The following is a 14,847-nucleotide window of genomic DNA, read 5'->3' as shown; positions in this document are numbered from 1 at the left end:
CCATAACTCGTCGGCCCCTCCCCGCCATATCTGCCTCTCCCACTTACCGTACAGATCGAACAGCCCTCTAAACCTGGAACGTCCTCCCCTGCCTTCAGACAAGATGGCGTAATGTCGCGAACTAGCACAGGGCTGGATCCCTCCCGACGGGTCCTCCCCCACCCGTCAAATCCCTCCCCTTAAAAACCCTTATTTAAAAAACTATTTAAAAAACCCCACAAATTCTTCTTAGCCGCATGCCACCTCTCTGGGTCCCAAGACCCTTCGTTAAAATAAGCCCTCGATAGCTTGGAGGCCATTCCTGCAGGCGGGGAACCTCGCAGTCGTAGTAGATCGGCAAATGAATATCTCATGGAGAAATAGGCCCAAAAGTCGTGGCAAAATGTCCATCCTTAGCCGTCAAGATATCGCCGTCCATGCCTCCACCCCTCGTCGGCAGATTATCCTCTGGACCCAATATGGCCCCACATGCCGCTCTGCTGCTGTAACAAATTGTCCAAGCCAACCACCTCTCCGTCACTGATGGAATAAAATAGTTCAAAGAGAGGTGAACCGCTGATGACGATTGCGGAATGTTGGCAGGGCATAACAAAAGTCAGAGTAGGGGAGAAAACGATGTTCCAGTCCATGACCATGAGGGGGGGGGGAGGGGCGTTGTTCATGCCCATCTGAGTCCCGTCCCAGCACCAAAACTTAATAGCAACCCGAGCACCCGGTATCCAGCATACCACCATTAACGTCCTCCGTCGGTGTTCGGGCGCCTCAGCCATTGTTTGTGTCCTTTGTTGGTGTCCAATTGATATCTGTGGCCACAACGGCCCGAAAACTGCTGATTCATGCCGGGCGTCTCCGCAGGCCCCCCCCAACATGGCCGCCGCCGTTCGCTGCCTAAGGGCAAACTCCGGCTCCGTGCTCGGCAGCCGAGAGTTCAATGAGGCCCGCAGACCTCACTCTCGGTAGCCGAGAGAATGACAAGACCACTAAGAAGATTTACTAAGGATGAGTGAGGGTTAGCAAAGGTGAGGATGTGGGAATAAGAATGTTTTTGGTGGTAAAAGAAAAATACACAATTCTTCTTAAGTTGAGCTGCATGAGCTATCTCTTCAATGCTCCAACACTGGAAGTTTTTAAGAAGATGTTGGATAACCATTTGTCTGAAGTGGTGTAGGTTTTCTGCCTAAGGGCAAACTCCGGCTCCGTGCTCGGCAGCCGAGAGTTCAATGAGGCCCGCAGACCTCACTCTCGGTAGCCGAGAGAATGACAAGACCACTAAGAAGATTTACTAAGGATGAGTGAGGGTTAGCAAAGGTGAGGATGTGGGAATAAGAATGTTTTTGGTGGTAAAAGAAAAATACACAATTCTTCTTAAGTTGAGCTGCATGAGCTATCTCTTCAATGCTCCAACACTGGAAGTTTTTAAGAAGATGTTGGATAACCATTTGTCTGAAGTGGTGTAGGTTTTCCTGCCTAAGCAGGGGGTTGGACTAGAAGACCTCCAAGGTCCCTTCAAACTCTGTTATTCTATTCAATTCCAACACTCCTAGTTGAGATACTTTTTCTTTTTATCTCTGCTGATTTCATTATTTCATCTTTCTTCCTTTAAATAATTGTTTTCTCCTTTCTCCTCCTCCTCCTTTCTAAAGTATGGTTAGAAAATTATCCCCTAAGTACTGTACAACATAAGAAAGAGTGACTTATTTGTACTCTCCTTTTGCCACCAAATGGATACTGAATTCATAAATTCTTAGCTCACAGAATAACAGAGCTGGAAGGGGCCTTGGAAGTCTTCTAGACCAATTCCCCTAGATTAGTTCATAAGAAACTGGACCTGGAACTACCATGTTACTATGGATTTCTTCTTCCTAGGTATCATAAATGCTCTTTGTATATAAATGTTCTTTGTATATAAATGTTCTTTGTATCATAAATGCTCTTTGTATATAAATGTTCTAGGCATATTTACAAAGAAGGAAATCTCACATATTAAATTTGAGTGACTCCCTTTCTAATTTTCTGTTGCTTTAAGATTGGTGGATCTAACATTTCCTTGGTAATCATTTCCCTACAAATGTAATTATGTGTACTTCTAAGTAGGCTAGAATAGGATGGAGCTGTTGGAAAATTATACCAAATAGAATGCATTAAAAAATATTTAGATAACTCCTTGCAATATAACAAGAAAAAGAAAACAAAACAAAACAAAACAAAACAAAACAAGCATCCACTGTGAACAATATTCAAAGCCCACTGTGAACAATATTCAAAGCCCACTGTGAACAATATTCAAAGCCCACTGTGAACAATATTCAAAGCCCACTGTGAACAATATTCAAAGCCCACTGTGAACAATATTCAAAGCCCACTGTGAACAATATTCAAAGCCCACTGTGAACAATATTCAAAGCCCACTGTGAACAATATTCAAAGCCCACTGTGAACAATATTCAAAGCCCACTGTGAACAATATTCAAAGCCCACTGTGAACAATATTCAAAGCCCACTGTGAACAATATTCAAAGCCCACTGTGAACAATATTCAAAGCCCACTGTGAACAATATTCAAAGCCCACTGTGAACAATATTCAAAGCCCACTGTGAACAATATTCAAAGCCCACTGTGAACAATATTCAAAGCCCACTGTGAACAATATTCAAAGCCCACTGTGAACAATATTCAAAGCCCACTGTGAACAATATTCAAAGCCCACTGTGAACAATATTCAAAGCCCACTGTGAACAATATTCAAAGCCCACTGTGAACAATATTCATCAAGATAACAATATATAATTTCCTAACAGAGATGAGTTATTTTTTAAAAAAATTAAAATCAGGAAATGGGAACTCAGTTACAATTTGCACAGGAAAAAAAATCCCACTACATTTCTTGGTAATTTTGCAATAATATATTTTAAGTCCTAGGATAATTGATCTAGTGACTCTTCCAAATCTGTGAAGAGAATATAGATTGGACAGATTTTTAAAATTAATTGCAAAAGATAAGGTAGTTTATATTTTCTGCAGAAAGTCTGCAGAAAGGTAGTTTATAATTGAGAAAAAAATTTCCAAAAGAATATAGAACTGATTTTCAGCCACATCTTTCTTTTTTCATGCCCCCCCACCCCAACTTCTATATATGCTTTCTGGAAAATAAGTCCCACTGATTTTCACTTTATTTCTGTTCAGTTATATATTTAGTTGTACAAGTATAAATATATTACTTATGGAAAAAATGACACTCTCCATTGTAATGATGACAGTTACTATAAGATTTTTTATGAATTGCACTTCGTTTTAAAATAAGCATTTGGTTTTTTTTATCACATACAGTGAATTTTTGCCTATATGCTGTTACTGTATAACTGGGCAACAGTAATAGCTTATGGGAGGAAATGGCATGATATATTGTTCTAAAAGTATATTGGCCTGAGTCTCTTGAATTATCTTGTGTTCTTGTTTGTACTTCTTCTTTTGTACTTTTTTGTACCAAGATTTGTAACTTGGTAAGAATGATGATTCTTGGGAAGCTTTCTTGAAAAGATGTATTTGGTATCTTTCATTTTGTTAAAAAAATGTCCTGAAATAAAGTACAAAAATACAGTTAATGCCCATCTAGTCAACAATGACAACATAAAAAGTAAACTGTGAACCAAAGTTAAAAAAAACAAAAACCTCCTTTATTTCACTTATTCTCTTCACAAGAAACTGAAAAAAAGTCAGCATGACAAGACCACTAAGAAGATTTACTAAGGATGAGTGAGGGTTAGCAAAGGTGAGGATGTGGGAATAAGAATGTTTTTGGTGGTAAAAGAAAAATACACAATTCTTCTTAAGTTGAGCTGCATGAGCTATCTCTTCAATGCTCCAACACTGGAAGTTTTTAAGAAGATGTTGGATAACCATTTGTCTGAAGTGGTGTAGGTTTTCCTGCCTAAGCAGGGGGTTGGACTAGAAGACCTCCAAGGTCCCTTCAAACTCTGTTATTCTATTCTATTCTATTCTATTCTATTCTATTCTATTCTATTCTATTCTATTCTATTCTATTCTATTCTATTCCAACACTCCTAGTTGAGATACTTTTTCTTTTTATCTCTGCTGATTTCATTATTTCATCTTTCTTCCTTTAAATAATTTGTTTTCTCCTTTCTCCTCCTCCTCCTTTCTAAAATATGGTTAGAAAATTACCCCCTAAGTACTGTACAACATAAGAAAGAGTGACTTATTTGTACTTTCCTTTTGCCACCAAATGGATACTGAATTCATAATTTTCTTAGCTCACAGAATAACAGAGCTGGAAGGGGCCTTGGAAGTCTTCTAGACCAATTCCCCTAGACTAGTTCATAAGCAACTGGACCTGGAACTACCATGTTAGTATGGATTTCTTCTTCCTAGGTATCATAAATGTTCTTTGTATATAAATGTTCTATACATATTTACAAAGAAGGAAATCTAACATATTAAATTTGGGTGACTCCCTTCCTAATTTTCTGTTGCTTTAAGATTGGTGGATCTAACATTTCCTTGGTAATCATTTCCCTACAAATGCAATTATGTGTACTTCTAAGTAGGCTAGAATAGGATGGAGCTGTTGGAAAATTATACCAAATAGAATGCATGAAAAAATATTTAGATAACTCCTTGCAATATAACAAGAAAAAGAAAACAAAACAAAACAAGCATCCACTGTGAACAATATTCAAAGCCCACTGTGAACAGTGAGATTTGTTTTTGACAGTCCAGTTCCAAGATATTTAAATACTAGGCTGATTTTCATGGAAGTTGAAAAGCAAATAAAGTATAAACTGCAGATATTGGTACATTCTGAAAACAGGAAAGCTTAAGAATAGCTTTTTTTCTAAACTTTTCTAGAAAAATCTAGTACATGCACAACAGCACAACATATTTGTTGATGTGTGATGGAAATGCATCCAATTCTGGGAAGTATTTGTGGGACACACACACACACACAAACACACACATTAAACAATAACCTAATGGAAAAGATAGCTTACAAGAAGTGGAAAAATTCACATCAAACTTGAACACATAAAGAAAATGCCACTATTTATATTTTATAAATATTTCATAATATAGCATTATTCTTAATACAGGATTATGGTTAGTACAAATTAGGAAAATGTAATCAATTTTGTTTTTATGTTTTATGTTACAACAGAAATAACATTTTGATGGGCTTATTATTGGCATGCAAAAAGGTTTTGCAAAGAGTTTGAAAAAGAATTTAGCTCCATTATCACCCATGGGAAAATGCTCATTGTTTACAGAGGAAGGAAAAAGCCATGCTCTGCACACAAATGAATGCCCTCCAAAGCCTTTTCATTTGGCTTGGGATTGATGGATTATTAAGGATCAACAGCACTAAACACACAAAATGTGAAATATTAAATAAAGATGGAAGCTATTTTTTTTGCAGGTCTCTAAGCCTAAACTTACTTTCAGGATTGCAGTGGCTTTTAAAAGAAGGAGCATTTAGGTTTGATTTTAAAAAATCTGTAACAGCATCCCTCCACCCTACCCCTTTCTTAACATAAAATGTATATAAATTAATGCAAATGTTTAATAGCCAGTCCCATTTATGATACCAAGAAGTCATCTTCTACTTCTACTGATACTGAGAATCAATATTTGAGATGAATAGATATAAATAAACTACAGAAATCTACTGTTAAGTACATATGTATAATTGCCCTTTAAGTTAAAGGCTTCTCTACTTGTTATCTTGATAGTTAATTTTTTCCTATAGTATTTCATTACTAGATGGTCTTGTACACTTTTAATGATACCTTTTCCTCTCAACTTGTTGGTTCACATGTCTCTATCTTCCAAATGGACGAATAGCTAATTTTCCTTTATCAAAATATATCCAGTTTGACTACATTTTGCTTAACAGGTTAACAACTAGAGGTGCGCTTAAGGACTTCAATTGAAACTGAATAAAAAGATAATCTAGTTTATGTCTGAGAATATAGAAGTCTTACATTTCATCATCATAATCCTTGGGAGGGGACACTGCAATGACCAAGTCAATCCAATCCTGTGGAAGAAATGCTTAATCAATATGATATGTAATTGATCAGGGAATGAAAAATTACATCTTCAGAGTATGGTTTCATTATATAACATATTAAGAAGGTTGTTTGTTATGAAAATGTGGTATAGAAAATAGTGAGCATCACTTTTCCCCTTTTCATCAATTCCATTCAAGTATAGTCTTCATAGTCTTCCCTCTTAATTCACTCTTTCTGATCTATGTTTTGAAATAAGGGGATCTATGTGTTTTGAAATAAGGGGCGTGCATAAGAGCACAAAAGTGCCTACCGTTCCTATCCTATTGTTCCCTTTATTATATCTAATTAATATAGCTAATGCATATTCTTTACTTATATATATATATATATTTTTCATGATATGTTTTTTTTACTTATGACAATGTTTATGTATACTGTTATGACAAAATTAAATTAAAAAAAAAGAATCATTATTCATTTCCTTTCTGTTGCCAAAGCAACTCAAAATATTTCTTTTATGCTTTTGAGTTCAACCTACATTAATTAAAATACTCACTAATTCTTGACCTTATCTCTTGTTTTACTAAAAATACTTTTTAAGAATCCCTATTTCTACTGGATTAAGTTACCTTACATTCTTCACTACTTTCAATTTTCACTTCTATGTGGACAGAAGTATGATTTTACATACATTTTTATTTTTTTGATAAGTGTTCATTCTTCACAACAGGCCAATGGCCATAAACAAATAAACATTTCTTTCTTCATCCTAAGCCTAACTCTAAACCCATCCCAGTACAAAGCAGTGCTTTGCACTTCTGAAATTTTGCTCATTTTGTCACTTTCATACCCTTATCAGAATTCTGCCAAACATTTTCACAGGCAGATTTAACGAACTATTCCCCCAGTAGTTTTTGCATTCAGTCTTGGTACTCCCCCCACCCTTTGTGTAGGGAAATAATAACAGCATTCTTCCAAAGTTTAGAAACTTTCACATGCACATTAAATATCTCTCCACAAACAAATATGTCTCCATGAACTGCTCTAATATTTCTCTAAATGAATCATCTACATTATTTTCCAACATTCTCACATTAATCATCTCTTTTCATCCTTTTTTCCTTGGACACTAACATTTATAGCATTCATTTTAATGCCTCTCTATGACTACGCCTTGCTTACCTACTGCCTCATTTAGTAACCAATTCAAACCGACCACAGTATTAAAAAAATAGCTTTGCAACCAATCCTTACATTTACAAACATCCAGGCACTTTGCAAACAGTACACATTTATGACTACTGAAATATATCACACTCATATGATCACTTATATATGCCTGCTTTCCAACTGGCTTGTGACAAGCAGAGTTAAGCAGATGGACTTACATAAATCACATTCATGTCATGTTTCCCTTAATGACTTCAGTGACTCATTTAACAACTAAATGAGAGCCTGTCACGATTATGTGATTATCTGGTTAGTTACCATGGTACAGTGCTGCTGGTCCTAAATTGCATCACCATCATTTGTATACAAATCTCTAACCTGCTCTTAACATACTCTTCCTCACACAAAACTCTAAAATATTCTTTACATTCTTTCATCCCAATTTCATAGCTCTTACTTGCACTTCAGTTCACCCTATTGGAGGCTCCTCATTTAGTCCACTTTGCCAAGTTCAACACAATTTCTTTCTTTCAATAAAGAAGTAATTTATTCTCTCTACTTATTTAATCTAAGTCAGGGATGTCAATCCCGTGTCATCATGGTGTCGTTATGTGACGTATTGTGACTTTTCCTCTCTTCACTAAGTCGGGTGTAGGCATGGCCAGCACATGACGCATCCGGCTCGTGGGCCACAAATTTGACAGCCCTGATCTAAGTTGTTCCTTGCTGTCTGGCTATTACTTTTTATCTACCTAATATCTTTTCTACTACCCAATATCCTTCTCTCACTCAGTCTCTAATACAGATTTTTCTCAACCTGTGTCCCTTTTGCTTTTCATTTCCACCAAACATCCTTTTCGTATTTCCCATCATGTTCCAAACAGCTTTCACATCTTCTTTCCTTATAACCCTTTTCCATTCCATTTGGGAGATTAATCATTTTGCCAGTAGGATTTATAAGTTTTCTTCTAGCAGTCACTCCAGTTTCTTTCATTTCCTTCCATGCTCTTCTTCCCACCAAGATCCACTTTTGATGCTACTAAAAATGTCTTGTCCCACATTCAGAAGCTTTCATCTCTCTTGCATTGTTCACTAATCCTCTCAGTCTTTCATCATAAGCATCCCACCAAGTCAGAAGATCATGCAATGTACTGGCACACATTCAGGAATACTAAAAGAATGAATTTTATGCTTGAAGCATTTTGTTTAAACAGAAATGAAGCAATTTAGAATCTCTTTCTCTCTCCTTTGCCAAGAGCAATTTCTATTCTATGCAGAGTCTTATTTGAGAAATATCATATGAATATATGTAAAAAATGAGCCACATGGCCACCATTGGGATTTTTTTCTGAAGCATAGATAGGATGGAAATAATGCTGAATTATTCTGCATATATTATAGCTTCCATGTTTAAATAAATCAGGTCTTAACTGGCCATGTGAACTTTTTGTTCGTCATTGAAAAAAGGAATTTGACTGTTTGCACACCATCAATTATTCTTTATTTATCCAATCTTTCTTGAAATTTGGCTAGAATATTTTTTATTTTGAAAAATAATTAAAATGACCAGTTTTTTAATAAAATGCAATGGCTGCTAATAATATCCATGCTTACTTAGCAAAGTCGTGCTTTATAGTCTATTGTTTCATTACAGGGTTTTAAGATGATAATAAAAAAGGTTTGCCCCGAGAGTGCTGCTCATCTCCGTTTCTTAGTCAAGGGAGCCAGCATTGTCCAAAGATGCTTCTATGGTCATGTGACCAGCATGACTATAGACCAAGGTTCACCGAATGCTGTTACCTGGTACCTATTTATCTACTTACAGTTGCTTGTTTTCAAACTGTTTGTTTGTCAAAAGTTGGATTGTCCCTGTGTTTGTTACCATTCCTGAAGCTTTTTTTTAATTATTATTTATTTGTCACAACAGTATATATAAGCATAAGCATGAAATAATCATACGCTATAAGCTTTCCTGTACAACAGCTATAACAGTTATTAATTTTTAACATAAATTTATCAGTAGACTAGAAATTATTGCCACTTCTTGGGAAAAATGGATATCTGATATGTAATTTTGAGATGAGACTCATCCCTGCCGACTTACCCCTCCCACATTCCATGCTTTTGCAAGAGCTGCTCGAGCTTCATCCAGCTTAGCATCCAACAAAATCTTGCCGTTTACAGCCATTATTTCATCTCCTTTCACAATACCTCCTGATAACGGAAATAAAGGGCAAAGGAACAAGCAAATCCATATTATCTTTCTTTTACTGAAATTGTTATTGAAAATGAGAATCTGAATGATAAGATTTGAGTCATACCCTGCAAGATTATTATATACTGTATATATATTACATTCAAACCTTCCTCCAAATAAGATTATATTTATCATACCTGAGAGGTAGGCTTGGATGACAGATTAGGCCCTAATCTTCCAATGAATGTCATGGCTGATTAGGGATTTCATCCTCAATCTCCACCATCACTGTCTGATACTTTAATCACTAAAACACTTTTCAGAATGAATGCAATAATAAAAATAGAGTTAACTAGTAACTGCATGCAAAGTAACATTTATTATTTCTAACCCTTCTATATATCTGTTTTATTCTCCTCTGATTTATTCTTCTTCACAGAAAAGAATATAAAATAGGAATTTTGTTTAGCTGCACAAGAAATTGTTTTCTGTAAACAGTCATTTTTTTAAAAGAAGCATCTAAAATTGAATTATCACAATGTTAAATTATGACATATGATACTGTCATTATTTAATTATGCCATTTATTATATGTGGTTCTTGTTCATCTTCATTCTAAGTTAATAATGAACATTAAAACCTATTAGTGTTTCAGTCTCCTTTATTTTACCAGACATCACAATAGGAATATTGTTGACGCTATTTAGGGAACAGAGGAAGGTAGGGGTCACTGGTGTTATGTTCTAAAATAGCACATTTTATTTTGTAAACTTTTATATTGGTGCCTATGTCAAATACATATACCGTATATACTCGAGTATAAGCCGAGTTTTTCAGCACGTTTTTTGTGCTGAAAAACGTCCCCTCGGCTTATACTCGGGTCTATACGGCTTATACTCGAGTTTGTTTTTTTTTAAGCCCCTCGGCTTATACTCGAGTATATACGGCTTATACTCGAGTTTTTTTTTTCCTTTTTTTCACATTTTACCGGACGGCGCGGGGAAGCCCTGCCGGTGCAGTGAGAGGGCGGGGTGGGGGAGCCGCCAGCCTTCTCAGCTGAGGGAGGGAGGGTTTCCCCAACCGGTAGGTGCCTCATTTCCCACCCTCGGCTTATACTCGAGTCCCCAGTTTACCCCAGTTTTTGGGGTAAAATTGGGGACCTCGGCTTATACTCGGATCGGCTTATATTCGAGTATATACGGTATACATTATTGAGACATCTAAATTTTGTTAAACATTTTGAGCAGTTAGAAGAACACATCACAGGAATAATTAACCATTTCCCAATGCACCAACAAATTAGATCATGCAACTTTGTTCTCACCATAATTTTTCCCAGAGCATTCAGAAAATTGGAGAGAACTGTAAATACTTAGTCTTAATTTAAGTGTAAATATTTTAGAAATAAGTTGCCAATCTGAGGATATAATTTGCACTTCTGGAAAATGTCTAGTTAAAGCTAACTTTATTTTATAAGTGTTAAGATGCCTTATATTCCAACTTTTTTCTTAGCAAATACCCACCATGCTTGTCTGCAGCACCACCCTCATAAATAGCAGACACCACTACTTTTCCAACTGGGGAATCAATCCCACCTTCTACTGCGAGGTCTAATGATCCTTCCTATTAAAGAATTTGAAAAAAAATGAATATACAGTGTTTATGTTACTTGATATACTTTCATAGTTAATTTTCTGTTATGAACTTACAAAATGAGTTCTCCTTTTTCCTCTAAAGCAGATTTGGAATTAAAGGTTTATAGGTAAAGGGAGAAGTGGTTTACCGTAATTCCACTGGTAGATAGACCAGTGGGTATTAACTTTATGTATTACTTTTCTGTAAAAATGATATCAAGCTGTGCAATAAAAATTATAATAGAAAACACCAGAAAGGATAAATGAAAATAACAGTCAGAAGTGTTAACCTAAGAAAATATTTAAAATCTTATTAAGTCAGAAGGAACAAGCACAGCAACACAGATGCGATTAGAAGCCTCAGAGAGGGAAAAAAGGAATCTTAGCTAATTGTCCAAAAACTAAAGAATGGTTGTCCATTCTTCTGCCATCTGAGAAAGATACTTCTACGAATGATGCATCATCACTGAAAAGGCTTTATTGCACTCTGTATCTATCCATTTTTCAAAAGGCAGAAATATAGGTAAGTGAACATGTAAAGAATTTCCTAAGATCAGACAGGTTCATTTAGAACAGGGCTGTCAAACTCCCGGCCTGTGGGCCAAATGCATCATGCGCTGGCCACGCCCACGGTCAGTTTAGTGAAGGGGGAAAAAGTCCTGATACGTCCTGTGATGCTGCCGTGATGCCGTGAGTTTGACACCCCTGATTTAGAAGTTTCCTCCAGTGTTCTCAACCTCAATGAAGTGTCAATGAATGAGTATTAAATTGTGGAATTACAGACATGTGATCATGTGTTCATCTGTCACCAACGTATTACATGTATGGGCACTTTTATCTGTGCTTGCCCACTCACCTCATAGGTTTTGTTTGCTTTTTCTTTCAATAGCATAATATTTCATGCCAACAAGCTGGTCTATAGCCATAATAAAGATTTGATTTGACTCAAAGCCAATGAATGAAGAAACAACTAAGCTGAAAAAATGAAGCTGTCCTTCATAATACAAGAATAAATGTATCATAGCTGCAGCTGAGATCAGAGCTTAATTTTCAGTGTTTATCTTTTCAGTGGGAAGGCTCATCTCTGAATTTTATGAAATGGAATTCCTCCACTGAATGTAGTAAGTACAGTACAATATCTTTCTTCCATCATAAACAGTACCTTTTTTATATGAAGGAGTCGTACATCTTTTCCCATAATCTGATCTGGTGAAAACTAAAAAAATGTTAACAAAATTAAACAAATGTCAGTGAGCAAACTCTGTTACAAAAAGGGAAATACATAGATCCTGCCTTATATTGAGATCACATCATGTATCTCAATATTGATATTCCAGGGTTTATCCACCCTGCCTGTACCAAAATTACTGACTCAAAATCACCTCCTTATGAGGAAATATTATAATTTGGTGGCATTTTCACCTCAGAAGATGAATAAAGGGGAACCTTACAGAATAGTATAAAAATATGGATGATGTGGAAAATGTGTTAAATATGAGGAAAAATGGTAAAAGAGAGTGAATCAAAGGGAATATGCTTTAATAACAATTGCTAGACAGCAATGCTGAAAAAGTATACATTTTGTATCCTACTTGATAGCTTTCTAGGTGCATTTGGATAAGCACTATGTCACCCAGCTGAATTGGCAGGTTTTTCCAGTTGGATTGGCAGGATTTTCATCTAATCAAGCAAGGACACCTCATACTGAATGTGGGATTTTCAGCATGCATAACATGTGAGTTACTACTAAGCCACAGGCCCTTCCCCCTTGGTCACTTACACTTTATACTTCTTACCATGGTGTAGGGATCAAAGTCCTCCACATATTTTTGGAAGCCCTGAAAATAAGGTTGGCAATCAAATACATGCATAGTAGGCTCTAAATAAAAATAGTGATCATATGAAAGAAGTACGAAAGAAAAGCCAGAAAGAAAGAGATATATTGTATGTTCCGCCTGACATTAAATCACACAAGCTTTTAAGGCTAGATCTATCTTTTAGAACACAAGAATTAGATAATTTAATCTGAAGATTTCCTGAATTTGGTCTTCACATTTAGATTGACCATTTATTTTAATCCATCCAACATGAAGGTCATGGGCTAGATAAATGTTGATTAACGACTTTGTACTCCTCTAGCATAATTAGAGTAGAACATGTGGGAATTAAAAGCAGGACATTGGACTGCTGTCTGTCACAAGAAGCACAAAGTAGAAAGAATTTGTAAAGCATATTTATTTAACTCATCAACAATCTTCTATAGTAAACAAACATTTTTAAGTCTCTGAAACATAAAACATCCTGTTTCACAGTTCAGCTGCTTTGCTCCACTGAACTTCCTAGGCAAAGAATTAAACTATGTTATGACGTAACTGTGGCTGGAATCCTTGTGCTAAAATTTTAGGCCACTGCTATATTTGAAAGACTGCAATTACAGATACCATAACTGAACTTCCTATTTACAATAAAATCAGTGGGGCACAAGATGATAGATAGATAGATAGATAGATAGATAGATAGATAGATAGATAGATAGATAGATAGATAGATAGATAGATGAATGATAGATAGATAGAGATGATAGATAGATGATAGATAGATAGTGATGATTGATTGGTAGGTAGGTAGGTAGGTAGGTAGGTAGGTAGATAGATAGATAATAGATTTACTGTCATTTTTTTACTGTGGGCACACTGCCTGCTCTCAAAAGTGTACACATACATGACACACATATATACATGCTATATACATACATATAAATATGCCTACATCCATACATATATATATAATCACTGTCCATCTTGAATACATATTGGAAAGGGGAAGCTTGATATTTTATGGAACAAACTGTTATTGAATCTGGATGTTCTGCTTTGGATACCATGAAGGTAACAAGGAAAATGGGTTGCGAAGAGGAGTGTAGTGTCCCAGACCCTGCGGACCCTGGTTAAGCATCACTTATATGCTATGATAGATGGAAGTGAACTGCCAATAATCTCCTCTGCTTCTCTCTCATCACCCTCTGCATGGCCTTCCTGTCCGAAGCAGTAATGCTTCCAAACCAGAGTGTAATGCAATATGACAGGATGCTCTCGATTATCCCTCTATAGAAAATGGTAAGAACAGGTGAAGGAAAATGTACTTTTCTAATGCAACACAGAAAATGCAGGTGCTGCTGTGTCTCACTGCTTCACCAGTGTCTCACTGTTGAGCGACAAAGCCAGTCTACTCATTAGCTGCACACCCAGAAACTTGATGCTGCTAACCATCTCCACAGGTAAATTATTAATACTCAGATGTGTGTGGCTGTGCCTGCCTTTTCTAAAATCGACAATGATCTCTAGTTTTTCCAATATTTAAAACAAGGCTGCTTTTATTACACCAGTTCACCAAACCCTCTACCTCCTTGTGGTAAGCATTCTCATTGTTGTCCTGAATAAAGCCCACTACTGTTGTATCATCTGCATGCTTCACATATAGTAGCATAGTAGCACAACAGTCATGGGTCAACAGGGTGAAAGACAGCAGACTTAGGACATAGCCCTGAGGAGAACCTTGCTCAAGAAAATATTGTTAGAAATATTAGACCCAACTCGCACATACTGGGGCCTCTCAATAGAAAAATCAAGAATCCAGTTTTCTTCTCCGCCTAGACTTTCGGACCGCCGCTCACCACCGCAGGGAGACGGAGCCAACACGTTGGTTCCATCCCAGGCGCCTGATGGACCCGGAGAGGTTCCTGACGGAGCTTGGGCCGTTCCCTGAGGATCTTGCCCACGGCACGACTGAAGAACTGGTTGCGGCTTGGGAACAGGCCGC

The 14,847-nt window shown here is 36.6% G+C and overlaps 1 protein-coding gene across 1 annotated transcript in view; it reads right to left on the bottom strand.

Annotated features, from left to right (window-relative positions):
• Positions 1-5,993: 5,993 nt before the first annotated feature.
• Positions 5,994-14,847, bottom strand: part of USH1C (USH1 protein network component harmonin) — a 52,823-nt gene continuing 43,969 nt past the window's right edge. Inside the window, exons 16-20 of the mRNA XM_058165053.1 lie at positions 12,825-12,866; positions 12,191-12,244; positions 10,918-11,017; positions 9,302-9,411; positions 5,994-6,053 (exon numbers count right to left, since the gene is read on the bottom strand). Of these exons, the coding sequence (XP_058021036.1) occupies positions 5,994-6,053; positions 9,302-9,411; positions 10,918-11,017; positions 12,191-12,244; positions 12,825-12,866 (366 nt within the window). The remainder of the gene's footprint in view (positions 6,054-9,301; positions 9,412-10,917; positions 11,018-12,190; positions 12,245-12,824; positions 12,867-14,847) is intronic.

The sequence above is a fragment of the Ahaetulla prasina genome, chromosome 1 (genome assembly GCF_028640845.1).
Source record: "Ahaetulla prasina isolate Xishuangbanna chromosome 1, ASM2864084v1, whole genome shotgun sequence".
Lineage (NCBI taxonomy): Eukaryota > Metazoa > Chordata > Lepidosauria > Squamata > Colubridae > Ahaetulla > Ahaetulla prasina.
Note: the sequence above shows the minus strand (reverse complement) of the source record. Positions and strands in the feature narration are given on the sequence as shown.